The following is a 24564-nucleotide window of genomic DNA, read 5'->3' on the forward strand; positions in this document are numbered from 1 at the left end:
AGGCAGGCACAGACTCGGCGCGCCCTGAGATGAGCCGCGGTGAGCCATACGACGTCCGTCTTTTGGTAGACGATAACGAACTATAGCGGCGTGCTCTGTAGACCATAAGGTCAATATAAGTTCATCACACCATGAACGTTCTACTTGCGTTTCCCGCTGGCTAGGACGCGCGTCGTGATCTTTTTCAGACAATGGTGGAAGGGAAGAAGCAAGACGCACTGCGCACTAGCGCCCATGCTATGCGGCACCGCTTACATCGTGTCTCCCGCCAAATAAAACGCACGAGTGTTGCAACAAGCAGGAATACATCGTATCGGGGGACGAAATCTGAGCAAACATTTAACGTAGATCTGAATGTTGTGGCCGCCCCTTGTAGGTCCACAGTAGGCAGAAGCGACGACGAGCTGAGTCGTTCGAAGAGTATCAATACAAAATACACCCATATACGTTGAGTCCGCAAGATCCACAATACTCACTCAGATACCTGAAATCAAAAAATAGCACCGTACATATGTGTTATGAACTCAGAAAAGCATCAGAAGAAGGGCCACTGGCCCCTAGTTGCACTAGCACGAGCGTGCACCCTCGTCCTAGTTCACATACCCTCTCAACGACCGCCAATCATGCCGATACGTACGGCGGCATTCTCCTCTCTTTGTACCCAAAGCCGACGTTCGTCAGGGTCGCCTCCCGCGTCTTCCGCTCGCGTGCGTCCTGAACAAAGACTACAGCCGTCCGCAGCGTCGGTACAGTCACTGCAAGCTGCTTCAAGTGGTCTTCGATGTCGAGGTCGCGTACCGACTGCGCTGCCATGGTCAGAGGCTGGTTCTGTGCATCGTTTCCAGCGCTCCCTATCAGAATGCGCAACGTCAGGTCGTGCAGCGGCGAGTGTTCGAGCCCTCTCCAAAGTTTGACCTACATCCCAGCGAACATCAGCGGTCATAACTTGAAACAGACGCACACCTATATTGAGGACTCACCAGTGCGGCAGCCATATCAAAATCTGCGTTCTTCGCTTCCAGCTCGGTCGTGACGAGCAGCTCTTCGAGCCGCTCCACGCCCTCTGCCTGGAAGAGCACAGGAAGCGGGTTACCCCACGTGAAGACGCGCGCGTGTCCCGGCCACCCACGCAGCTCAAGCCTCCGCGGCCGCACGTCCGCAAGCCCCGCCGGGAGCATATGCATGCGGTCCGCGTCCATCGTGTGGAGCACCACGCGCTCGACGCGGCACGCGAGCCCCAGCATGAACAGGTCCATGAGCCCGCCCTCGAACGCGCGCAGGCGCGCCCACGCGAGCCCGGCGTTCTGCTGCGCCTCGGCGTTCTCCTCGCGGTACGCGATGGGCGGCCAGAGGTCTGTGCTTGCCTGCCAGGAGGTCCGGATGGAGAAGCTCTCCAGGTTGGGGTAGGCGCGGATGAAGGGCAGTATGAGCGGGGGCGTGGTGTGCGCGAGCGTGAGGGCGCGCATCTGTGGATACACGACGTCCGTGAGTGGGGGTGTGCGCGGGTGGGTGTACCAGTAGTCGGTGTGCAGCTCCTCGAGAGAGGACGCCCAGCGCGCGAGGAGGAGGACGGGGTGGAAGTGCGGCCAGTTGCGTTCCGGTATGTCCGTGCTGAAGGTGGAGTTGACCCGGCCGCGGGTGCGGCCGCGGGCAAAGTTCAGATGGAGGCGTATTGGCTCGGAGCGGATGCCGTGGAGGAGACCTATAGCGGCATGGCTCGCGCCGGTCATGCGAAGCTCGTGGAGGGATGTGAGGGTGGCGAACGCAGCGACGAGGTCGTTGTTCAAGCCCGGAAAACCGAGGAAGGATTCGGCTTCATCAATCGAGAGGTACTGCAGATCGTTAATGAGAGGGAGGGTGTCGATGAGCTGTAACAGGGAGGGCTTGAACACCCTGTCGCCGAGGGACAACTCGAGACGGTGAACGAGTGGACAGCGCCTGGCGGGCTCCCGGCGAAGGAAGGCAAGGAAGCTCAGGAGGTGTGACTCCTTTGTCAACCTCGGGGTGTCGCGGGCGAGTACAAAGGGAGGCCCGCGATCGTATAGGATTCGCGAGGTTCGCATGAGGCGAGCGCAGTCTGCCACGGTGTCAGAAACGGCCATGACCTCGAGTAGGATGTCATCGTTCAGGACGGGGGTGGGCGACTTGGAAGGCATCGTCACTAGAATAAACAGCTTCCGGACATGGCAGTGTCAGATACTTATATTCACTTGTCTAGTCGTGAGGACTCACTATAGATCTGGATACAGTGCGACGCAGAAATGGTTAGTGGTCGATGCGATTGAGTTCGAGGCAGACTATCAAGCAGAGTGTGCGAGATGAATGGGGCATTGACGACGGACGTACGCCTGCGATCAACAGATTGTTACCGCAGTGTGCACGGTAGCCTACAAGCAGACGTGTACTCGAGCGTAGACCTTACAAGTACAAGCGGTTAGAGCTACTTACATATCTCTATCTCCCAGGGTATGATGTTTGTGCGTGGTTTGCTTGGGACGGTGGTGGGAGGGAGAAAGCAACAGAAAGCGTAGCGCCCGTGCCGAGCTGCGGCTTAGTACGTCAAACGCTGTTAATACCACTAGTACATGCTTCTAAACAAACAAAACTTGCAGCAAGCGTGCAACTATCGACCTAGCTGTCTAGGAACACTGCCGCTGGGCACGGACCATTCCACAGCTCCTCCCGCTCCTCCTCAAAGCTCACACTTCCATCCTCCAACACCGCCCTCTGCGTCCTCAGCCTATCGCGCGGAACCTGCACCGACAGCACCGCCGTCCGCAGCGTCGGGATGCCCGCCACAAACCGCCCCAATGTCGCCTCCACGTCGAGGTCGAGCGCCGCCTGCTCCGCCGCGCCCAGCGGGAGCCCCGGCTGCGCGCCGCTCGTCGGGTCGATGTGCTCTGTGTATATGTGCAGCGCGAAGTGGCGCAGGGGCGAGTGCTTGAGCGAGTCTAGCAGGTCGTCCTGCAGGCCGGCAAGGCAGAGGTTAGCATATGCGGACGCAATTTGATGCAGAAGACGTACCAGCACTGCGCGCACGTCGACGTCGACGTGCTCCATGCCCCAGAGGGGGCCTTCGATCGTGAGCGTCTCCAGCCGCGCCGCACCTTCCCCTGTGAACACCGCAAACTTGCCGTCGCCCCGTGCCCCGCGGACGTCCCCAGGCCAGCCGTCGAGCTCGAGATGGCGCGGACGCGCCTCCGCCAGCACCGGCGTGAGTAGCTCCACTCCAGGCCAGTCGCGGTGCCTGGGGGGCAGTCTGAGCGTCACTCGCTCGATGGTGCACGCTAAGCCCAGCACGTAGAGGTCGACGAGATCGCCCTCGAACGCGCGCAGGTGCCTCCAGGTACGGCCCGCGAGGAACTGCGCGTTCAGGTTCCACAGGTGATACTCCTCGATGTCTTCGGGAAACGCATGCCGAAGATTAAAGGACAGGTGCTCGAGGTTCGGGTAGGCGCGGACGAGGGCCAGCGTGAGCGGGAGCGAGGCGTACCGCATGGCGAGCGTGCGCAGCCGTGGGTAGACGATGTCCGCGTCTGGCTCGACTTCGGGGTGGGTGCACCAGCCGGTGGTGCGCAGCTCCTCGAGGGTCAGCGCGAGGTGCTGGAGCACGTGGACGGGGTGGTACACGGTCCAGTCGTCGTCGTCTGGGAGATCGTAGAAAAAGCATTCGTCGAAGTTGGGTGGGCAGTCGACGACGACGCGTTTCAATTGGGAGCGGTGCTGCTTCAGCAGGTCCAGGCAGGTCTCGTAGGCGTTGCGTAGGCGTAGCTCCTGGGGAGAGCTGATTGCGGCCCAGGCAGGGATTTGGATGCTAGTAGGGCCCGCGCCGTAGGATTTACCGTTCAATGTGAGACACTGGAGGCCGCTAGCGCGTGAAAGCGCTTCGGCCAGTTGGACGCATGCCGGAGACGACCAGATGAAGTCGGATAGTTCGATGTCGCGGAGGAACTTGGAGCAGCGATCGGGATGGGCGGAAAGGAAGGCGAGGAAGGAGAGCAACTGTTGTTCCGTACGAATGTACGGCGTTACGCGAAGCAGATGTCTAGCGCCGTGGGAGTAGAGAGCTCGAGAAGTAGCCATGAGGCGAGCGCGGGCTTTTGTAGAGGAAGCGGCCATGACCTCGAGCAGGACATCATTGTTGAGGCCGGGCATGGGGAAAAGCGGTGATCGAGGGTGAGTGGGTGAGTGGCTTGGATCCTATGCGTTGGGCTACGTATAATATTGAGTCAGTCGCATACTAGGATGAGACTAAGAGATCCCAAGAAAAAGCTTACTATGGGCTGAGCTACTTGCGCGCCCCCCGTGTTCAAGTCTGCGCCGGGAGGATGAATGTGACGGACGGTAGAAGGGAAAGGTTGTCCCGAAGCGCCCATACGCGTGGCGTTATTTACGCGACCGGGATCACGTGCATCTGGCGTGACCGTACCGTCGCGCTCTTCGCCGTCGACCTCTAGCTTGAACACGACGAGCAACCCTCTAGACGGCCACACGATGTCCGTCATGTACGCAAAGGGCCATGAACTCCAGGCCGCTGCGATCTCGGACCCACGCGAGGCACGTTCAGCTCACGGCGCATCAACAACTTGAAGTTCGGTTGATCTCCAACCTTCGAGAATAAATTAAGTACTTACTATGGTGTACGTCTGCAGCACAATCCATGCGTGTTTCACATGCAAACTACTACAGCCACGGGAACGCCATCAAATCTTCAGCCACGCATCCTCCAATAACTGCGAGACCATCGGCCTAGCCAACGGGTCAATCGTCAAACATTTACGCAAGAAACGGCACGTATCGCCGATGTCCTGCGTGCTCAGGCCACTGCACAACGTCGCGAATATGCTCTCGAGGGAGCCTTCACCGCCGTCTCTGCGCTTGGCGCCGACTGGAATCCCTGCAACCGTAGGTCAGCAACCGTTCGCGAAAGTAGCTATGAGAGCTCACCATGGCGGTCAATGCATTGCTGTCCCTTCGTGCAGCGCTGCACAAAAATCCTTAGGGAACGTCCCAAGGCGCTCATAGATGAACGGCAGAAGATCCTCGGTGTGAGTCACGGTGGGAAACACCGTCTCGTCCGTGAGCAAATAAAATATCTAGCAGACATATCGACATCAGCGGGGGCAGCGTAAGTTGAATGACTCGATACCCACCAGGCAGCCAACCGCCCAAACTTCGACGGGGTACGACCACGCATGCCCGAGCAGCATCTCTGTCGACGGGGTACGACCACGCATGCCCGAGCAGCATCTCTGGAGCGCGGATCTCAGTCGGCGTACAGATAAGTGTGTCCACGCGGATATCCTCCGCGCGTATGGCTAGAAGACGGGCCGTCAGCTATCGCTGGACGTGGAAAACAGGTCATAGTACATACCGCTGTCATAGTCGATGAGCCTGATGTCAATGTTCGCTACGATGGGTCCAGCCCAAAGTTGGGGAGCGGCTGCGACCGCAGGGCCGGAATGGGATCTGGCGATATACGCGGATCGATCGGGGGCGTGTCTGCATATATCTGCACCGGGCTGTCCGCGAGGAAGCGGTCGATCTGCTCAGTGGGTGCACGCGGGTGGTGGAGAATGTTCGCCGCCTTGACGTCTGCGAGGTGCGTGAGTGCATGTGATGCGCAGCGCTTGGAATCGACTAACCTGTGTGCACCCTCTGTAGCTTGTATTCCAGGAAGCTGAGGGCTAGAAGTGCTTGCCTCGTGATCGTCTTCACTGCGGGAAGCGGAAGACGACGGGTCGGAGAGGTCTCGAGAAGATCGTCCAACGACGTGCCGTAAGGGATTCAAACCAAGCAAAGATGTTTACCATGTGCGCTATGCACAACAAAGTGCCTCAGAATTATCGCGCAGTGCTTGTGGCCAGGATGCGCCCGATCCGTCTTCTGGAATCAGTGCATGCTCTTCGCGACTGCAATTTCGTGACTGAGGTCTTCGCGCTCGACGAGTGTGGCGTACGCTGACAACATCTTGAGCGCAACATAACAATGCCCGTCAGGCCTGGGAAACATGAGCCGATGATCAGTTTCCGGACGTCGAGGGTAATGAGATACGTACTTCGCTTCTTTGGCGAGCCACACACTGGAGTTGGTGCCGTAGCCCAGTTTGCGAACGACCACGTATCGGCCTTTGTCTAGCGTCTGCCCCATCCGCATGGGAAAGTATCCATAAGGCCCCTCCTCCGTGCTCAGAGTGTAAGGCTCCTCATGGAAGGCGTCGCGGCGATGGTCGAGCGCAGGGTCAAGGGTGGCGGGCGGGTTAGCGATTGAGTCTGGCGCGTCTGAGCGCGAGAGGGCAGAGGCAGGACGGGTCGCGCAATGTGTGCGACTGACCTCGCCAGGTCAGCAAAAAAGTTGAACGGCGAGCGAGATCGGACGACGAGGGCATGTACAGCGTCCTTTACGTGCACGTCTACGACGCAGAAGGTGACGGTAGAAGGAAGAGGGGATGCCCCCTGGAGCGCCCGGACGCGACTTGGATCACGTGCATTGGGCGTGACCGTACCGTCGCGCTCTGAGCCTCCGACCCCATCGACGACCTCGAGCTAGAACACGACGAGCAGCCCTCTCCCGACGATGTCCACCAAGTACGCGAAGGTGCCTGCGGGCGACTACGCACTTGAGCCGGCCACACGAAGCACGCGGGGGACGTTCAGCTCATGGCGGATCGTGCTCGCCTACGCGGCCGGCCTTTTCTCTGCCTTCGCCCTCAGATTCGTCTTCTTCCTCTCCCATCCTCCACCAGACCTCTTCACTCCGTTCCCACCAGGCTCGACCGAGGTTCACCGCTACCCGCCGCCTTCGCCCTCCAACGTCTTCCCCTCCCTCTTCCCCTCAGACGTCGGCCATGCCGGTCCCACTCCGACCGGCGCAGAACCCGCACTCGTCGCTACCGCCCCCTCTCTGCCTATCCACTCGGGCGCAGCTCACCTGCTCGCGCCGCAGACCCTCGCGAATCACTCCGAGCAGCCCTTCGACGTCTTCCAGCACTGGGGCAATCTCTCGCCTTGGTTCTCCGTTCCTCGCTCCGCTTTTGGTGTAGACTCTCCTCCCGAAGCTCCTGAGGGCTGTCGGGTGACTGGCCTCCATCTACTTCATCGTCATGGGGCTCGCTATCCGACAGGTGGTGCCTCTTATGGCGGCCCCGCAAACTTTTCTTTCCGCCTCGCGCAGTCTGAGTCCTGGAAGGCCCGAGGCCAGCTTGACTTTTTGAACGATTGGTGAGTCCACATGCGTTGTTCTCGGAGCAACCCGTATCCTCGTCTCCAGGGTGAGTAAATCCGCTCCTTTTTGGGACACGGCAGTGCAAAATCTGGGCAGATAAAACCGTTCAACATGCCTGAGCAGAGTAAGACGAATGCGCGAGCCGTATGATTCTGCCTGCTACACCAGGCGGGGGATACTGCAAGGTCATACAGTCGAGAGCTGGCTCGTGCGTGCCGAAGGAGATAGAACTAACCACTGCATCTCCCGCAGGACGTACAAGCTCGGGGAGGAGATCCTGACTCCGTTCGGCCGCCAGCAGCTTTGTGAGTCTTTTGTTTCTGCACCTCCTCCCGCGCTCATCTCCCTTCCTCAGACGACCTCGGCGTCTCCATGCGCATGAAATACGGCTTTCTGCTGCACAACTTCACCGAGTCGAACACACTCCCCGTCTTCCGCACCGAGTCGCAGGACCGTATGCTGTCCTCCGCGCTGAACTTTGCGCTGGGCTTCTTCGGCCACCCGCTCGACGGCAAGTACCAGCAGCTGATCACGATCGAGGAGCACGGTTTCAACAACACGCTCGCGCCGTCGAAGACGTGCACGAACTCGCACGACCACGCCAAGGGCGACCGCGGGACGCCGTACGTGCGCCAGTGGGCGGAGATTTACCTGCGCGACGCGCTCGTCCGGCTCCGCGCGCAGATCACGGGCGTCGACCTCGTTATCGAAGACGCGTACACTATGCAGCAGCTCTGTGCGTACGAGGTGAGTTTACTTCCGCATCCTCACTCGCCGCGCCCTAACCACCTCCGCAGACGGTCGCGCTGGGCTATTCGAAGTTCTGCGAGCTGTTCACCCCGGCTGAGTGGGAAGGGTTCGACTACAGCGTCGACCTGCACTTCTGGTACAGTTCGGCCTTCGGCTCGCCCGTCGCGCGCGGGCTCGGGATCGGGTACGTGCAGGAGCTTGTCGCGCGCCTGTCGCACACACCGATCGCGGCGCACAACTCGTCGACGAACGCGACGCTCACGGACGACCAGCGCACGTTCCCGCTCGGGCAGAGTCTGTACGTTGACGCGACGCACGAGGTTGTCGTGCTCAACGGTACGTCCTTCGACTGAGCGTGATACGGCGTTTAGCTGACAGGAATGTGTGGGTACAGTGCTCACGGCGCTGAACTTGACGAGCTTCGCGAAGGACGGGCCGCTCCCAGCCACCCACATCCCGCACAACCGCGCGTTCCGCACCGCGCACCTCGCCCCCTTCGCCACCAACGTCCAGTTCCAGCGTACGCTCCTTATCTCCCCCTCCTCTTCCCCGCTCACGCTAACACGCCCCCCAGTGCTCTCGTGCAACTGCGAGCCATCTCTATCCCCGGGACCCCCGGGACCCTAGAATAGCGGCATCTGGCCGAACACTCCAGGCACATCCCAAAGCTGCCCATCGCAAAGCGGCTGGAACTCTATCAAAGCTTGCACTCTCGGCCCTGGCGATGCAGTATGATCCCAGCCTGTCCAACTCTGACAAGCCGAACCGGATGGAAGCTGACGTTGCCGAGCTCGAGCATCCGAGGGTCTTCGGTGGTGCGGGCGGTGCGGCGGACCGGCGGGGCGGGGTGAGGGACGAGATCTCACCGAAGATATCGAGTGCGAGTGGACGGGGAATGGGGGCTAATGGGTGGACAGGGGGCTCATGGGAAGGGGGCAGCGGCGCGCGGGCAGGGGACGCGCGCGCGAGACGGTGGTTCGCGCACATGCTCCGCGCCGGGACTTGGACGGTGTACGCGCAATGGGCGATGTGTAAGGACGCGAATATATTTATTACGACTGCGACTACAGACACTGTGTGCGCCCTCGGACGCGGCGACGCAGAGCGCGAGGTGCGACAAAGGGCGCGCGGCGGCGAAGGCGATGGAGGGCGCCGCGGCCGCGCAGATGCAAGGATCGTTGCGTGGGCGCCTGATGCCGTCGTTGCTCGTTCCGCGTCTACCACCATCTGCCGCCGCCCTGCACGTCTGCCCCGCCTCTGCTTGCTCGCGCTCCTCCCAAATAGCTCGCATTCTCGGCTGCTGGCTGCGCTGTCCCGCTCGCCCGCGTCGCCTCTGTGTTCACGGGCCGGATGCTGACCTTCGTGCACCCGCGCGCCGCGCCCCGTAGGGCGCCGTCCTCGCGCTCTCGGTAGGTCCTGCCACATGCGAGTGAATTATCAGCTCCGTACGAATGGTCGTGCAGGTACGTCGCTTCGTTTCGCTGGTGAGAGAGTCTCCGGCCTGAGCAGGAGTGTAACAACTTCGCGACCCCCGTGCCCACTTCGCACCGCACGTTGGCCTCGGTGAGTCTTTCTGCAGGTGTTTTCGGTGGAATTTGTACGTACCTCCTTGTCACGCAGGTACGTCTTTCTATCCCACGCAGCGCTCTCCGTGTACCGGTTCAGTGACCAGCACATGGGTGTTCGAGCGCGGCGCCCGTGTCGCGTGCGATCAGTCTGCATTGAGGTATTGTACCGGGTGAATACGGTACGAGGGACCACGTACCACATATCAGAGCGCATGCGCCCGTCGTAAGTGTCTTCCCAGCTTAAGTGCGGTGAGCGGCCTGCGCCCAGCCGCAGCAGACGGTGTTTTCGAACTTCACACAAGCGCCCCAGCGCCCAGCGTATGTCACTCATGCGCGAACCAGACATCGGCCTGCGAGAGCGAGTTAGCATGCCCTGCTGGACCGTACAAAGTGGCTGATGAACGTACCGTGCTCGAACAACAACTGCGCGCTGCGGTGCTCGGTACGGACACCGCCACAGTGTAAGTGCTTGCCAAGCACCTCCGCCGGAGCAGTGCCGCCGCTGCAGAGTGGGTGAGTGATCTCGCGCCACTGCTCGTACCGTATGTATGCTCTCCAGCGAGATCAGTACCGGCCAGCGTGAAGGAAAAGTGTAGCGTACCTGCGAACTGCATCGCGAGGTAGACCGTGCCGGGAACGCGCGAGCATGAGACAGTGTGTGGGAACGCACCTGGAGCTTCTACACACACCGCACCCTCCTCCCTCCTTCGCAAATTGTGGCCCCATCGTGCATCGTCCTATTTGCTGACTGGTTGAGCATTCCTCTCAGCCTGCTTTGTTTGGCAGGGTGCATGAGTTGAGCATGCTTGGAAGGCCTGCCATACCGAGTCTGTTGAGCAGGTATGTACCGTCAAACTGGGCGGTGGTCCCTTTGCGTACCGTTTCCAACGATACAGGCTGATGTGCGACTTGCAGGACATGGTGCCGCAGGGACAGGAGCGTCGTCGGTGCGCTTCGAGGCCGATAGACTCGACGGGGGTGGTAGGCAGGTGTCAGTGGGCAAGGGAGATGGTAGGAGGAGGGTGAGAGTTATTCCGGGCTGCCTGGGTGTGTAGACACGTACCTACGTCCCCGTTGATGAGCTCGAGGCGGTGTGTGGTGTGCGGTCCGAATCGGCAAGCAGATTTGGTCAGACTCAGAGACGGTTGTGGTCCTGTCCCGCTCAGGGTTGATGCGAGTTACCCGGGCACAGTTTCTAAGTTCCTGACTTAAGATGCCCAGCTTGGAAATGCCCCGGTCTCTCCGGTGAGCATTTACTAGTACACCCTGCCCTCCGGAGAGGCAGTATCCCTGCCTCGACAACTGGTGTCCAGCTTTGCACAACTCACTGTCCCTTGTCTGCAATGATCATTGCACAGCCCGATATGTCACACATCTTACCATGTGAATAGCAAACATCTCTGCTAACCGAGAAAGCAACAGCCGGGACAGGAGTTCCCAGACTCTGCGGAACTTGACCGTTGCAGTGCAGGACGACCGAAAGCCGTCCGCATCCATCCCGTCATCAGGGCATGCTAATTCAAGACATCTCCCACGAAGTTCCCTGCCATGCGGTATATGTATTGCACTTGTCCCCGTCCGATACATTACTCCATATCCAGAGTGTTACGGTACATGACCGCTTCGACTCGACGGCTCCAGCTCTGCCGCAAGTCCCACAAACCCGTGCTCACCGCCGCCCCTGGCTCGTCCTCCCAGTCCTCAATTGGATCACTCGGATCCTCCCTTCCCGCCCTGTCCGTCGCTCTGCCTGCCCCAGACGACCGCCGGCCTGCATCAGCCTCCGCTCGAGCCTCTGCCTCAGCCCGGGCCGTGACCCACTTGTCGGACGTGGTACCGTTACGTACATGCCGCGGCGGATACTTGACCACGTCGACCTTCGCTCGTTTGCGGTGCTTCTTGATGTCGCTTCGTCCCAGGTTCGGAGGTACACCATTGTTCCGTGTTCCCGGAGCAACGTCAGCAGGGTTCCTCGCCGCCCGCTCCCGCTCGCTTAGTGCAACAGGGACAAACTTCATCAGCCCGGTCTGCCAGAGTACGAAGAGCGCGGAGATCCGCGCGAAGCCGGTCACATTGCTGAGATTGGTGAACGGGATGTCGCTCGGCCATCCATCGAGTTCAAGGCCCTGCTGTACATACACCTTCTTGTGGAACCCCCGGACAGAGTATGCCATGCCGGCATCCGGGTCACCAGAGTGTGTTTCTGAAGCGCGTTGCAATCAGTGTCTGCGGAACAATGCAAATGTGGGACAGCTTACTCACGTACTGACTCTGCCATAGAGTGCCGCAGGAAGCCGCGCATCCACAGCTCCTGCCGCGCGTAGTCACCCACGCACTTCCGTCCCTTTGCCATCCTATAGCGCGGCCGGTCTAGATGGGGATAGTCAAAGCTCTAGAACAAGATATGTGAGCCATTTGCGCAGCGGCGTGCAGAGGACATACAACTCACCGCTGCGAGCTCTGTGAGGCAGCTCTTGTTGTGTGGCCAAGGGCGGACTTTGAGGCCTTTTCAAGGTCCTTAAAATGCGGCGATGCTGCCGCAGGAGAGACGTGAGCAAGCACTATGTTGTGTGATGCGAAGGGAGCGCACCGGGAGGGAAATGCGGGGGTGCTTGGACACCAAATACAAACAGTTACCCTGTCGCTTTTAAGCCCACCACAGCCGACCTCTGGCGACTGCAGCACACACGAGCACAACGCCGCCATACCTCATTCTGGAGAGCATCGAGAGCTTCACCCTCAGTGTGCCGTGCGCGCCGTGGCCTCGCCAGGAAGGCGGTCTTCCACAACCGGATGCGCGGGCGGCCTGTCTCATGTTTACGCGAAGGCACACTGTAAATTTCGAATCAGTTTGTGCTGACGCAACTGCAGCCATGGCACACATACTCGATCGTGGCTTTGTTGTCCCTGAAGATGTCGCTACTGAGTCGCCAACATTCTGGATGTGATGCACTAACATATAGTCATGCACGGCCGTCGTGCCCCGAGTTGATGCGATGTCATGGCGGACGGACTGCCGGTACCTTAGAATTGCGCACAGGACGCGGATGCAGCGCACGTGGCATCCCTGCATTGCTCGAGTCAGTTCTTCATGCGGTTCAAAGGTCGTGTCACGTACGTGAAATTCCTGTACCGTGATGTCAGAATCTCGTATAGCGGTGTGCGCAAGGCTGCCCATACAGTTTGACACTGTGAATTTTGCTCTGGCACGGACAGCACCGGATTATCGTGCATGTTGTGCACCCGTGCGTCACGGTACGTACATGGCACGTCGGTACACGCGATAGCGAGGTGCTCGGAGACTGTCCAAGATGTGCGCTTCGCACTGGGCACCCAAGAGACTCGGACTCCGCGCGGACCCACGAAGCTCTACCTTTCTGCAGATCAGCCTGTACGCATGGCGAGCAAGTTTGCAGCCCTCAAGGACGCAAAGTCCGCTCTCTGCACGGCAACTAAGATCGTCCCTAATACAGAATAGAATTTCGCGGTGTGCTAGTCCACACGTGTGATCCACCCTCCAGCCTGTAAATTCTGAGCCTGATAAAAATCATACCTCTCTGTGCGCGGCACGTCCACGGTCCTATTAACTACATTGCAAGGTCCTGGATAGCGGACTGCCTGCGCCAATGACACTCCTGTGCAGCTCCCGGCTACTCCGAGTCCCTCGAAAAGGTACATAGCGCACTCTCTACGGGCTTCTGCCCCGCACTAGCAGAAATGGATCAGCTAATTATCAGGAATGACAGCTACAGAAACTAGTAGAAAAGCATACAAATGTGCGCGCACCGGTACTCCCTTTTGTCGCGCGACGGCGCACATTCCCGGACTGCTCGTTGGAGCATTTCTCGCCGCCATTACTCGTCGCGCGCGGGGGTGCACGGGGCATCGTGCCCCATTGACGTTATCATACAGGGGCCGTGTTCGTGCGGGAGAGGGACGTCGCTGCCGCCTGGTACGTTCGCCTCGAACCAGAGGCGGCACAACGTCGATATGTGCACGCAATTCGTGCCTTCATTCGTTACGATGCGCGAGACGGCTTCGCTGAGTGTCCGCACGTTGTCGTGTGTGCCTGAGGCATCAGCTTCATGCCGTCTGCTGCAGTGTCTGCGCACATTCGTCTCATATTCGATGCTCGAAGCCCGACAGCTTAGAATACCGTGGAACCGCACCTACTGTGCGCTTTACATGCATACTGAGCCGCGGACGCACAAAGCGGCCTCCCCATCACCCGCCGCGCTGACTCAGACCCCCGCCTGCGCGAGGAAGCTGTGTATCGGACGGTGGGCCGCCGCATATTGCGTATACATAACGAAACAAAATACGAGATGGTAACGATCGTACGTACCATACAGGGCTGTTGTCCACGTTGTGTACCGCCATCACGGTCGATGTGGGCCACTGGGTGCCCTCGGCAGCGCGCGGGCACCGTCTCGGTACGCACAACACTTCCGTGAATTAACGACGCCGGGAGCAATGTGCACCGCGAGTGCCGGTGATCGTACTCGTACCTCACCGGAGTGTTCGAGGTGTTCGTTTCGCGTGATGTTATGCAACACCCACCGGGTGTCGACCCTGTCCCGCACACCGGATCGAGGCCTGCCAGTGCACCTAGAGGGTGCGTCGACTTTGCAGGCGCAGACGTGCAGGCTTAGTGCGACTTGTCAAAGTCAGTCGTTTCCACGGTGAGTCATGCACACCGCTGGAAGAAAGACGAGCGGGACGGGCATGCTGGAGCATCACACGCCGTGCGGCGCCGATGCAGTGTGGGTGTCCTCGCGGCGCGACACCTCGCCATGTTCACGGAATGTATTCGGCGCGTACATCGTCCCTGTCCGGGTCCACAGCAATGGGTGTCTGGAGCACAGGCGTCAGAGGGTCTCTGGGCGCGGCAGACGGAGAAAATGAAGCGCAAAACGTACCGGGATGCTGAGCAAAGCTCTGTGTGCACGCATTTCGCGTAGCCCCGAGAGGCTGTCAGCACGCCGACAACTCGGAGGCCGGTAGAGCGTGTCCAATATTGTTATGACCCGGTCCTCCATGTGTTCGCAGGTGCGCCGCGCTGCTCGTAAAGGCCGACTCGGATCGCTGCAAGGCCGCGAGAAACAACGCGTATTTCGCCCGTTACGAGCCCAGCGTAGGTACAAGAAACAGATCATTACATAGGGATGCTTGCTAACGAGGATCGTGAGGCGCTGCACAAGGATGTAATCATGGTGGCAGAGAACTTACTCTGGGGAGTCCTGACGTCGGCGTGATGCCCCTCTTCCCAGATACGCGAAACATGGGCACAATGAGCGGGCACGACGATGCCCCGCCATTCTCCGAGCCCGCGGTCGCGTGAAACAGGTACGACGACGACGTACGTGGCGCCATACGAGTCGGACAGCCGCTACGACCGTCCACACGTCGCGCACGCCGCCTTTCCCGCCGCCCTCGAAAACGCAGCCGAGAAGCCGCGGCGGTAAGCCGTGCAGGGGCGTCCTCATCGTCTCCAGCCGTCCGTGGACACACACCTCCTAGTCGTCATCCGCCGGTACGAGGGCGAGAATCCGTGGATCCACTCGCCCGCCGCCAGCAGCCCTGCGCGGACGAGCGCACCCGGTATCCGCAGACGGCCATGCGAGAGCGCGCGGGGCCCGTCGGGCAGGGATGCAGGGAGCTGGCGGGCCCGTGTTGCCATGGGTGTGCGGCCCTGTGTGCGGTTGTTGCGCGGGAGGGTGCCTGGTTGAAGCGAAGCGGCGGCGGTGCGGGCGCGGGCGAGACAAGGCGAGACGAGCGGATGATGACGAGGCGAGGCGAGGCGAGACGAGACGGGGTGACGCGTTGCCGTGGGTCAGCGGTATGAGCGCCATGACCGAGAACACGGGCCAGCGCGGTTGGCTGGCGGGTATAAGAGGGGCGAGGTGGGACGGGGAGCATGCAGCATCCCTCTCCTTTGCCTCCCCCCTGCCCCTTTCCCCCCCCCTCGTTCCTACGTCGTCTTCGTCGCCGTTCTGCAGCGGGCGAGCTTGGCACGACAACGTCTATCTACGGCCACCCCGAGGGACCGCAGGTGAGTAACTGTGCTCCCAACGGAACGGTTTGCTCACCTCTTCCCACGCGCAGGAACGTGCTTCCGCAAAACGGTCGAACCGCCATGTCTTGGCTCGAAGCGACGGGGAGAGGTGACGAGAGTACCGGGGAGTGTGTGCGCCGAAGCGCGCGGTCGTAGGTGGCGGCGTCGTCACGGTACGCGTGTTTTAGTGTTTTTGCCCATGAATCCTGTTGAGAGCGACAAATATTTTTCTTCTCTGATCGCGCCGAGACACTGTGTACGTGTGCTGTTGGGCCCCGTGAGTTGACTGTCGTGTTTCCGGAGGCCGTAGATGCGCCGCTCGAGCGCAGAGTCGGTACCTTGTCTGGCAGGCTGGCCGCTAGTACGGCACTACGCTGGCCCCGTGCGTGATACCGTGCGACGTCCAAAAGCGCAAGCATAGATGTACAGTGAGTACGTATACCGAGACGCGTCACTTCTGAGGCGCGAACGTACTGAATGCGTGCGGGGAGCGGACATGTCTGACCGATAGCGCCTCCGCGCGACGGTTGCACCGGGCCAGCTCGCGAACGGAGTCGCGTATCGCTCGCGACGCACGTTGCAGGACGTCCCCCAGGGACATAGACCCGCACTCAACTCGCATCTGTGCGCGTCGGCGTGAGTTCGGCACATACAAGGCCATGTGCGATACACGTACCATCGACGACCCAATGAAAACGGGTTTGGCAGCCCTCTCGGATCGTGCTTGTACTGCGCGTGCTGCACACCCCGTATCAGCGGAGTCGTCGCATGTGGTCGCCAGCGCGCAGAGCGGCGCGGCGCGGCGTCGGCAGGATGGTCGAGGTGGGGGCATGGGCGCCTAACGCAATGCAATGGTCGACGATGTTTTGGGCCGGCGAAACGTACGCGGGCGCGCCGCGAAATGCGTCGGGTCGTGCCTGGAGTGTGTAGGAGTGCTGGAATATGTGTAAGAGAGCGAAATGGTGTGCGCGACGCGGGAGATACGGACGGATTTGTGCGTCATGCGCCAGAGACTGAGGAAAAGGGGTGTGTTCCCGGCGTGCTGCATCGTCCAAACTTGTATGACCGGGTGTTCCAGGGTGGACGTTCGTATTTCTGGCGTCTACGCGAGGTAGGGGCTCATCCTGCGTGCGCGAGGACGGATTTTGTGCGGGGCGCAGCGCTCTCTTGCAGATTGCGCGGCCGAGGTGCAGATGGCGGGCTTGCAAACGGCGGGGTCCGTCGCGGGCATGATGCACCGTGTTGTATGCGACGTCTTGGGCGATTCTGTCGAGGGCCGCGGGAGGGACGAATATATTTCGTCGAAAAATGCGAAAATCTGCGTAGAGCGCGGACGACGTGAGCGGAATCGATTGGCAAAAGTGTGAAAATACACACTTTGTGGACGGCGGACGTATTTTTGCACGACACGAGTGGAGGTGGTGTGAGGAGGTAGCGGTGCGGGGGCGGAAACGATGTATGCGCTCCGCATGTGTGGCAGACGGCGCGGAAGAGGATGTATGGGCCTCGCGAGGGCGCGGGAGCGGGAAACGCGAAGTCTAGCGGGGAGGCGCTCAGCACGAAAGCACGAGAGGTCAGTGGAGGGCAGCGTACAAAACGCTCTGAGTATGCGGGTGAGTGCAGGCGACGGTCATGAACGAATGTCAGAGAGCGAGGGCGGGCTACTGATACTCGAGTGAGTGACCAGGGCGAACACGACCAGAGTCCGTGAAGAGCGGAGAGAGCGAGCCACTAGCTGCCTTCCGACGTGCGGTACGCTATGGCGGGACCTTGTGGCCGCGGGCGGTTCGAGTGAGAGTGATCAGAGAGGCAAGCAACGATCGAGAGGGATTGGCGCGAGATGAGCCCAAGGTCACGTGCATCTGGCGTGACCGTATCATCCTTGGAGCGGCGGCCTCAATCTGAGCTTCGCCATCGACGACCACGACGAGCAGCCCTCTCCCGACGATGTCCACCAAGTACGCGAAGGTGCCTGCGGGAGACTACGCACTTGAGCCGGCCACACGAAGCACGCGGGGGACGTTCAGCTCGTGGCGGATCGTGCTCGCCTACGCGGCCGGCCTTTTCTCTGCCTTCGCCCTCAGATTCGTCTTCTTCCTCTCCCATCCTCCGCCAGACCTCTTCGCTCCGTTCCCACCAGGCTCGACCGATGTTCACCGCTATCCGCCGCCTTCGCCCTCCAACGTCTTCCCCTCCCTCTTCCCCTCAGACATCGGCCATGCCGGTCCTACTCCGACCGGCGCAGAACCCGCACTCGTCGCAACTGCCCCCTCTCTGCCTATCCACTCGGGCGCAGCTCACCTGCTCGCGCCGCAGACCCTCGCGAACCACTCACTGCGTAAAACCCCCTTCTAGTACAGCTGGGGCGTGAACGCGCTGCAAAGGCCAGTCAATACTAGTGATTAGTGAGCTAGGTATGGTAGTGCGAATTTACCTGAGGGTGCGCGGCGTTACCGGGTATCAGGTAGTTTCAGGACGTAGCTGGACCGCCTAGTAATGCAGTTGCACAATATATGGAGAGACCAGGTAGCTCAGAACACACCTAGTGAGGACAATACGGCTCAGTAAGGTCAGCGCTGCAGTGCACGGCGCGTGGTGGTGGGAGGATGGACAAGAGGTGAAGATATTGTCTAGCAGAGCCGCAGCAACATCGCGCGAGGCAGCGCCGCGCGCGCGCTGCGACTCTGCACTACGTAGTCTAGTCGCACTGCGAGCGAGAGACCGCTAGAGCCCTCCGCGGGCGGACACATCAGGAACGAGGGGCCCTGATCACTCTAGGCCTGCTCCTAGCTGGGAGTCGACGTTTCTAGACCAGATACTTATAGCCACAAATACTTTATTTTCACTAGTACTACGCGTACATATCGGTACCGCCCTGAAACGTAGCCATTCTAGGCCAATGTCCCGCCCTGCGCGCGACGCGGCGCGGCGCATTCACCGCCCTCCAACGACCCGGAGTCACGACTCACCGCCCTTCGCTTGACCAGCAAGGCTCTTGGCTGCCGCCTTGTGTCGAGAGCTTGTGAACGCAGAACCGGTACTGGACGTGAACGTCAGTTAAGGATGCGAGGATGGAATTGAGCTTACCAGTGCAACTTGGAGAATGCATACCATCCTGAGGCCGCTAGATGCGGCGCCGCCGTGAAGGTATCCAGATCCCCAGCCGCGATAATTTATGTTTTAGATACTAGCCTGAAATGTGCAATCAGTTATGAATAACAGTTCGGCGCCGGCACCGAAGACGAGCCCAGAAGGGCTAGATACGCACCTCGGCCTGAAAGGCAATTCTCGACGTTCAGTGTGGGCGCTGGAAAAGCAGGCATGGTCAGGCGGGGCTTCAATGTCGTGGAACCACTAGGGGAGAAGGAGGCCGTCGTGGGGCCGATAATGGTCGAGTACCACCTTCAAATACGTGGAATCGCATCCGGACGAGACGAGCGGCGTGGGGGTTACACCCAGAGCTGGAAGCAGCAGCTCGTTGTTGCGCCGGTAGTGCTCGCGCTCTGTATAGTGTTATGAGCTGCGAGCTGCTGTGCGAATTGGAGAACGAACTCAGTGCTCACCATAGAGATATATAACCTGATATCTGTCTTCGCGCGAGCCCACACGTCCTTCTGCGCCAGCCTTCGCGCTGCGTGTACCAGCGGAGCAAAGCAGGAAGGACGAGCTCAGCTGGACACTCAGTGTCCTCGCGCTTTGGATGAGTAGGTCTAGGAGACTCGCGAGAGCGTGGAGGTTGACCTGCAGACCTCCGAGAGGAGTGAAGGACGAGCGCAGTGGATTGGGGCGGCATATATGATGGTAGTCGTGTAGGGCTGTCGGCGTCGACTCGGCGAGATGTCAAGGGCTACTTAACGAGGCTGCTTCCCTCATGTATAGAACATTACGTGGTTAAGACAGCCCAGACGACACCAAGCGGCTGCCAGACGCGTTGTGTAGTTCGAAGGTAGGACGAGCGGAGGCCGTGGTATACGAACGCTAGCCTGTGCGAGGCCAACTGGCACCCCGGACACCATACACCGCTAGTCCGTCTCGCGCGGTGTAGCTCCGACTCTGACTACACTAAGTAGGGTTTACCGCGCCTACTTACAACTAGTTAGTCTCTCAAGGGTCAGTATTAGGCAGCTACCCATTATCTCTCATTCCCTTCCTCACCAGCACTCACTCGTCCGTGGTGGACGACGTTGGCGGTTTACGCAGTGACTCCGAGCAGCCCTTCGATGTCTTCCAGCACTGGGGCAATCTCTCGCCTTGGTTCTCCGTCCCTCGCTCTGTCTTTGGCGTAGACTCTCCACCCGAAGCTCCTGAGGGCTGTCGGGTCACTGGCATGCATCTGCTTCATCGCCATGGCGCTCGCTATCCGACCGGCGGAGCTTCGTACGGCGGTCCCGCAAATTTTTCATTCCGTCTCGCCCAATCTGAGTCCTGGAAGGCCCGAGGCCAGCTTGACTTTTTGAACGATTGGTGAGTCCACATGCGTTGTTCTCGGAGCAACCCGTATTTTTCTCTCCTGGGTGAGTAAATCTGCTGCTTTTCGAGGCACGGCATTAGGGAATTTGAGCGGGGAAACCGCTCTACAAGTTACTGGTGTGTAATGGTATCCAATCGACGCCAAGCTTAACCTCGATGAGAAGATCGCGCTTGGAGGATATCCCTACACCTCTGTATATCGATATCTGAGACTAGTAGGCCACGAAATACCTCCGCCGAGCACAATCAAATCCCGCGATATAGCGGAGATGTTTTCGCAGTTTTCATATCGATAGACCATCGCGAGTCGCTCATGGATCACTCGAACCTTGCCACAGCTTACCTGCCAGGCTACTTGCGGAAGCCTCATCTCAGTGCAGGCCCTGAACGCTTGAACACCCCGAAAACATTCCCGAGCAGAGTAAGATGAATGTGCGAGTCGTTTGAATCTGCTTGCTGCATTTGGCAGAACGTACTACAAGTCACATTGCCGAGATTCGCCTCGTTCCTGCTGAAGTAGATAGATACTAATTAATTCACCTCTCCCAGGACGTACAAGCTCGGCGAGGAGATCCTGACTCCGTTCGGGCGCCAACAACTCTGTGGGTCTTTCGTACTGCGCCTCCTCCCGCGCTCATCTCCCTCTCTCCAGACGACCTCGGCGTCTCCATGCGCATGAAGTACGGCTTCCTACTGCACAATTTCACCGAGTCGAACACGCTCCCCGTCTTCCGCACCGAGTCGCAGGACCGCATGCTGTCCTCCGCGCTCAACTTCGCGCTCGGCTTCTTCGGCCACCCGCTCGACGGCAAGTACCAGCAGCTGATCACGATCGAGGAGCACGGCTTCAACAATACACTCGCGCCGTCGAAGACGTGCACGAACTCGCACGACCACGCGAAGGGCGACCGCGGGACGCCGTACGTGCGCCAGTGGGCGGAGATCTACCTCCGTGACGCGCTCGTCCGGCTCCGCGCGCAGATTACGGGCGTCGACCTCGTTATCGAAGACGCGTACACCATGCAGCAGCTCTGCGCGTACGAGGTGAGTTTACTTCCGCATCCTCACTCGCCGCGCCCTAACCTCCGCAGACGGTCGCGCTGGGTTATTCGAAGTTCTGCGAGCTGTTCACCCCGGCTGAGTGGGAAGGGTTCGACTACAGCGTCGACCTGCACTTCTGGTACAGTTCGGCCTTCGGCTCGCCCGTCGCGCGCGGGCTCGGGATCGGGTACGTGCAGGAGCTCGTGGCGCGCCTATCACATACGCCCATCAGCGCGCACAACTCGTCGACGAACGCGACGCTCGCGGACGACCCACGCACGTTTCCGCTCGGGCAGAGTCTGTACGTTGACGCGACGCACGAAGTCGTTGTGCTCAACGGTACGTCCTTCGACTGAGCATGATACAGCGTGTAGCTGACGAGTGTGTGGGTACAGTGCTCACGGCGCTGAACTTGACGAGCTTCGCGAAGGACGGGCCGCTCCCAGCCACCCACATCCCGCACAACCGCGCGTTCCGCACCGCGCACCTCGCCCCCTTCGCCACCAACGTCCAGTTCCAGCGTTCGCTCCTTATCTCCCCCTCCTCTTCCCCGCTCACGCTAACACGCCCCCTAGTGCTCTCGTGCAACTCAACTCCAGACACACAGATCCGTGTCATCGTGAACGACGGCGTCGTCCCGCTCACTGGCATCCGTGGGTGCGCAGAGAGCGCGGACGGGGCGTGTCCGCTGCCGGTGTTCGTGGCGGCGATGCGCGAGATTATCGGGGAGACGGACTGGGCGTGGGCGTGTTTGGGCGATTGGGAGGTCCCGCCTGGGACGGCGTGGAATACGACGACGGGGGCGCCCCCGGAGAGGAGTTGACGCGTCGACACTTGAGCAGAAAGTGGCAGCGCCTAGCTTCCGTCGATGCCCGCTTAGCTGTGAACGGGATATAGGGTGCATTCGGTTCGTACTGCAAATTCTGGCTGCCGAGACTGCGTGGCCTGTCTTTGCCTTCGACATGCGCACCCGTGCAACAATCCAAGTTCAACTTACTAGATCGAGACACGCATCGCCACCGCGTGCAGGCAACACGTGTAATAGAGAATATAAGCACCACTGTCACCCCCTCTGGCAACTTGCATACATGTTCGATTCGCCAACCTCTCGCACAAGCGAAAGCCTTCCAGAAGCTCGACATGCCTGACATTGTGCGACCTGCCGCTACACCTCCGGCCTCTGCCATCTCGCGCTCGGACGCGCCGCTGCCGACCGGCCCCTGCATCTCGTCAGGCTCGAACGCCCACCTGGCACCCACCACTTCGGACCCATCCTTTGACCTTCTCCGCATCGCCTTCCACGAGGAGCCTTACACTCTGAGTCCGCTGGAGGGGCCGTATGGATACTTTCCCATGCGGCTCGGTCAGAAGCTGCGCCAGGGCAAATATGAGATCGTGCGCAAACTCGGATATGGTACAAACTCAAGCGTGTGGCTCGCCAAAGAAACAACGTGCGTTTCTCCTCCCTCTCGACGTCCGCGAGCTGACTGTCGGCTCGCATTTCCCAGGCCTGATGGGCATCGTTACATCGTGCTCAAAATCATGTCGGTATACACCACACAGGTCGAAATCCGCCAGCTGAGCCACGAGGCTGCAGTCGCCCGGAGCATGGTCACATTTCAGAAGTCTGACCAGGCGCATCCCGGCTATCGTCACTGCGCAATCATTGGAAGGACCTTTTTTGAGAATAGCGCACATGGTGAACATCTTTGCTCGCTTTACGCTCCGTACGGCACAACATTGGACGATCTTCTTGAGACCTCTCCAACCGGCCGTCTTCCGCTTCCCGCGGTGAAGACGATTACGAGGCAAGTACTTCTGGCCCTCAGCTTTCTGGAATACAAGCTTCAGAGGGTGCACACAGGTTAGTCGAGTCCGAGCGCTGCGCGTCACGTCCACAACTCACACACCTCGCAGACGTCAAGGCGGCGAACATTCTCCACCACCCGCGTGCCCCCACTGAGCAGATTGACCGCTTCCTCGCGGACAGCCCGGTGCAGATGTATGCGGACACGCCCCCGATCGATCCGCGCATATCGCCAGATCCCATTCCGGCCCTGCGGTCGCAGCCGCTCCCCAACTTCGGGCTGGACTCGTCGTATGCGAACATTGATATCAAGCTCATCGACTATGACAGCGGTATGTATAGTTTGCTTTCGACGACTAGCGGTAGCTGACGGCCCGTTTTCTAGCTATACGCGCAGAGGATATCCGCGTGGACACACTTATCTGTACGCCGACTGAGATCCGCGCTCCCGAGATGCTACTCGGGCATGCGTGGTCGTACCCCGTCGAGGTTTGGGCGGTTGGCTGCCTGGTGCGTGTCGAGTCGTCCACTTCACGCGGCCCCAACTCACGCTGTTGTGTCTTCTAGGTATTCCATTTGCTCACGCATGAAGCGGTGTTTCCCCCTTATACCCGAGATGATCAGCTAGCGCTTGTCTACGATCGTCTCGGGCCGTTTCCCGTGGATTTCGTGCAGCGCTGCACGAAAGGACACCAATATATCGATGACCGAGGTGAGGTCTGATAGATATAGTCATGGATAGCTGCTGACCTACGGTCGCAGGGATTCCCTTCAGCGTCAAGCACGGCGCCGGGGGTCAAGGCACCCTCGAGACAAGATTCGCGACCTCGTCTCACGGTTTGAGCGAGCAGGACGTCAACGACACCTGCCGTTTCTTGCGCAGGTGCCTCACAATTGATCCTTTGTCTAGACCCACGATCGCCCAGTTATTGGAGGATATGTGGCTCACGACTTGATAGTGATATCGTAGCTGCACTACTTCGGTCTGCGTGACAATGATAACAAGTTCGAACTTATGCTTCGTGCCTCTTCTAGGTGACCCGAAATTCTACACAGGTACATCTTGCACCGCGCACTGCGCAGCCTGCGCCATCAGCCACGCTATTGTGCGTATATTACCTCCTCTTTGCCCTCGCGCGCTGACACGCCCTCCCGCAGCGCTCTCCTGCGACGCGAATCCAGCCACGCAGAACCATATGATCGTGAACGACGGTGTCCCGTTGTGAACTTCTGGGAATGCGTGGAGAGCGCGCATGGGGCCTGTCTGCTGCCGTTAGATGTGGCGACGATGTGCGAGATTACTGAGAAGATGGAACTGATGTAGGCGTGGATGAGAACTATGGCCTGGTACGGCGTGAAACATGACCAGGTGTTCGCCTCGGACACCCTCGAGGACTGGCTCGCCGCCCTCACCGCCGCCCGGGCGTGCGCAACCGGCATTGGGTCCGACGCAGAATCACTGTGCGGCGAGGCGCGCGAGGACGCGCCTCGCCGCACAGTTCTCGTGGCCAGAGCCACCAACGTGGCCCTATAGTGCATTGTATGGTCTTGTAGATGCTGAGTATATTGCCTCACGAGTCTATGATCGGCGCGCGTGAAGGAGTTTCCCATCGCTGCCGAAACTGTCGGTCCCTTATAACGATATAATA

General features: G+C 59.7%; 7 protein-coding genes across 7 annotated transcripts; 3 read left to right on the forward strand and 4 right to left on the reverse strand.

The window, feature by feature from the left end:
• Positions 1–337: 337 nt before the first annotated feature.
• Positions 338–2172, reverse strand: TRAVEDRAFT_74911 (uncharacterized protein). The gene is made up of 2 exons (XM_008045755.1): positions 981–2172; positions 338–915 (listed from the first exon to the last, which is right to left on the reverse strand). The coding sequence occupies exons 1-2, from the start codon at positions 2154–2156 to the stop codon at positions 622–624; spliced, it is 1470 nt and encodes a 489-aa protein (XP_008043946.1). The 5' UTR covers positions 2157–2172; the 3' UTR covers positions 338–621.
• A 459-nt stretch (positions 2173–2631) lies between these two features.
• TRAVEDRAFT_52899 (uncharacterized protein) lies at positions 2632–4155 on the reverse strand (the record flags this gene model as incomplete). The annotated part of the gene is made up of 2 exons (XM_008045402.1): positions 2632–2964; positions 3025–4155. The coding sequence occupies 2 exons, from the start codon at positions 4153–4155 to the stop codon at positions 2632–2634; spliced, it is 1464 nt and encodes a 487-aa protein (XP_008043593.1).
• A 1737-nt stretch (positions 4156–5892) lies between these two features.
• Positions 5893–6165, reverse strand: TRAVEDRAFT_133257 (uncharacterized protein; the record flags this gene model as incomplete). The annotated part of the gene is made up of 1 exon (XM_008045756.1): positions 5893–6165. A coding segment is annotated over one exon (273 nt), but the record flags the coding sequence as incomplete, so codon positions are not given.
• A 411-nt stretch (positions 6166–6576) lies between these two features.
• On the forward strand, positions 6577–8601 carry TRAVEDRAFT_52901 (phosphoglycerate mutase-like protein; the record flags this gene model as incomplete). The annotated part of the gene is made up of 6 exons (XM_008045403.1): positions 6577–7220; positions 7477–7529; positions 7580–7971; positions 8022–8310; positions 8369–8494; positions 8549–8601. The coding sequence occupies 6 exons, from the start codon at positions 6577–6579 to the stop codon at positions 8599–8601; spliced, it is 1557 nt and encodes a 518-aa protein (XP_008043594.1).
• A 2527-nt stretch (positions 8602–11128) lies between these two features.
• TRAVEDRAFT_23996 (uncharacterized protein) lies at positions 11129–12267 on the reverse strand (the record flags this gene model as incomplete). The annotated part of the gene is made up of 4 exons (XM_008045162.1): positions 11129–11745; positions 11805–11896; positions 11992–12076; positions 12210–12267. 4 exons carry the CDS (start codon positions 12265–12267, stop codon positions 11129–11131), a joined length of 852 nt encoding a protein of 283 aa, XP_008043353.1.
• Positions 12268–17544: 5277 nt separating this feature from the next.
• Positions 17545–22175, forward strand: TRAVEDRAFT_174561 (phosphoglycerate mutase-like protein; the record flags this gene model as incomplete). The annotated part of the gene is made up of 7 exons (XM_008045757.1): positions 17545–17951; positions 19798–20061; positions 20617–20669; positions 20720–21111; positions 21159–21447; positions 21504–21629; positions 21684–22175. 7 exons carry the CDS (start codon positions 17545–17547, stop codon positions 21929–21931), a joined length of 1779 nt encoding a protein of 592 aa, XP_008043948.1. The 3' UTR covers positions 21932–22175.
• A 73-nt stretch (positions 22176–22248) lies between these two features.
• Positions 22249–23871, forward strand: TRAVEDRAFT_134350 (kinase-like protein; the record flags this gene model as incomplete). Its single annotated transcript, XM_008045758.1, has 6 exons — positions 22249–22559; positions 22617–22972; positions 23026–23247; positions 23301–23425; positions 23483–23632; positions 23698–23871. The coding sequence occupies 6 exons, from the start codon at positions 22249–22251 to the stop codon at positions 23869–23871; spliced, it is 1338 nt and encodes a 445-aa protein (XP_008043949.1).
• Between the last annotated feature and the right edge of the window lie 693 nt (positions 23872–24564).

Source organism: Trametes versicolor (assembly GCF_000271585.1).
Source record: "Trametes versicolor FP-101664 SS1 unplaced genomic scaffold TRAVEscaffold_12, whole genome shotgun sequence".
NCBI lineage: Eukaryota > Fungi > Basidiomycota > Agaricomycetes > Polyporales > Polyporaceae > Trametes > Trametes versicolor.

Excerpts from the sequence above, each read along its gene's own strand:
- TRAVEDRAFT_74911 (XM_008045755.1), bottom strand. The coding sequence starts at position 2,156 with ATGCCTTCCAAGTCGCCCACCCCCGTCCTGAACGATGACATCCTACTC. Across the intron at positions 916-980 it reads TTGATATGGCTGCCGCACTG|GTCAAACTTTGGAGAGGGCT; the intron begins GTGAGTCCTCAA and ends GCTGGGATGTAG.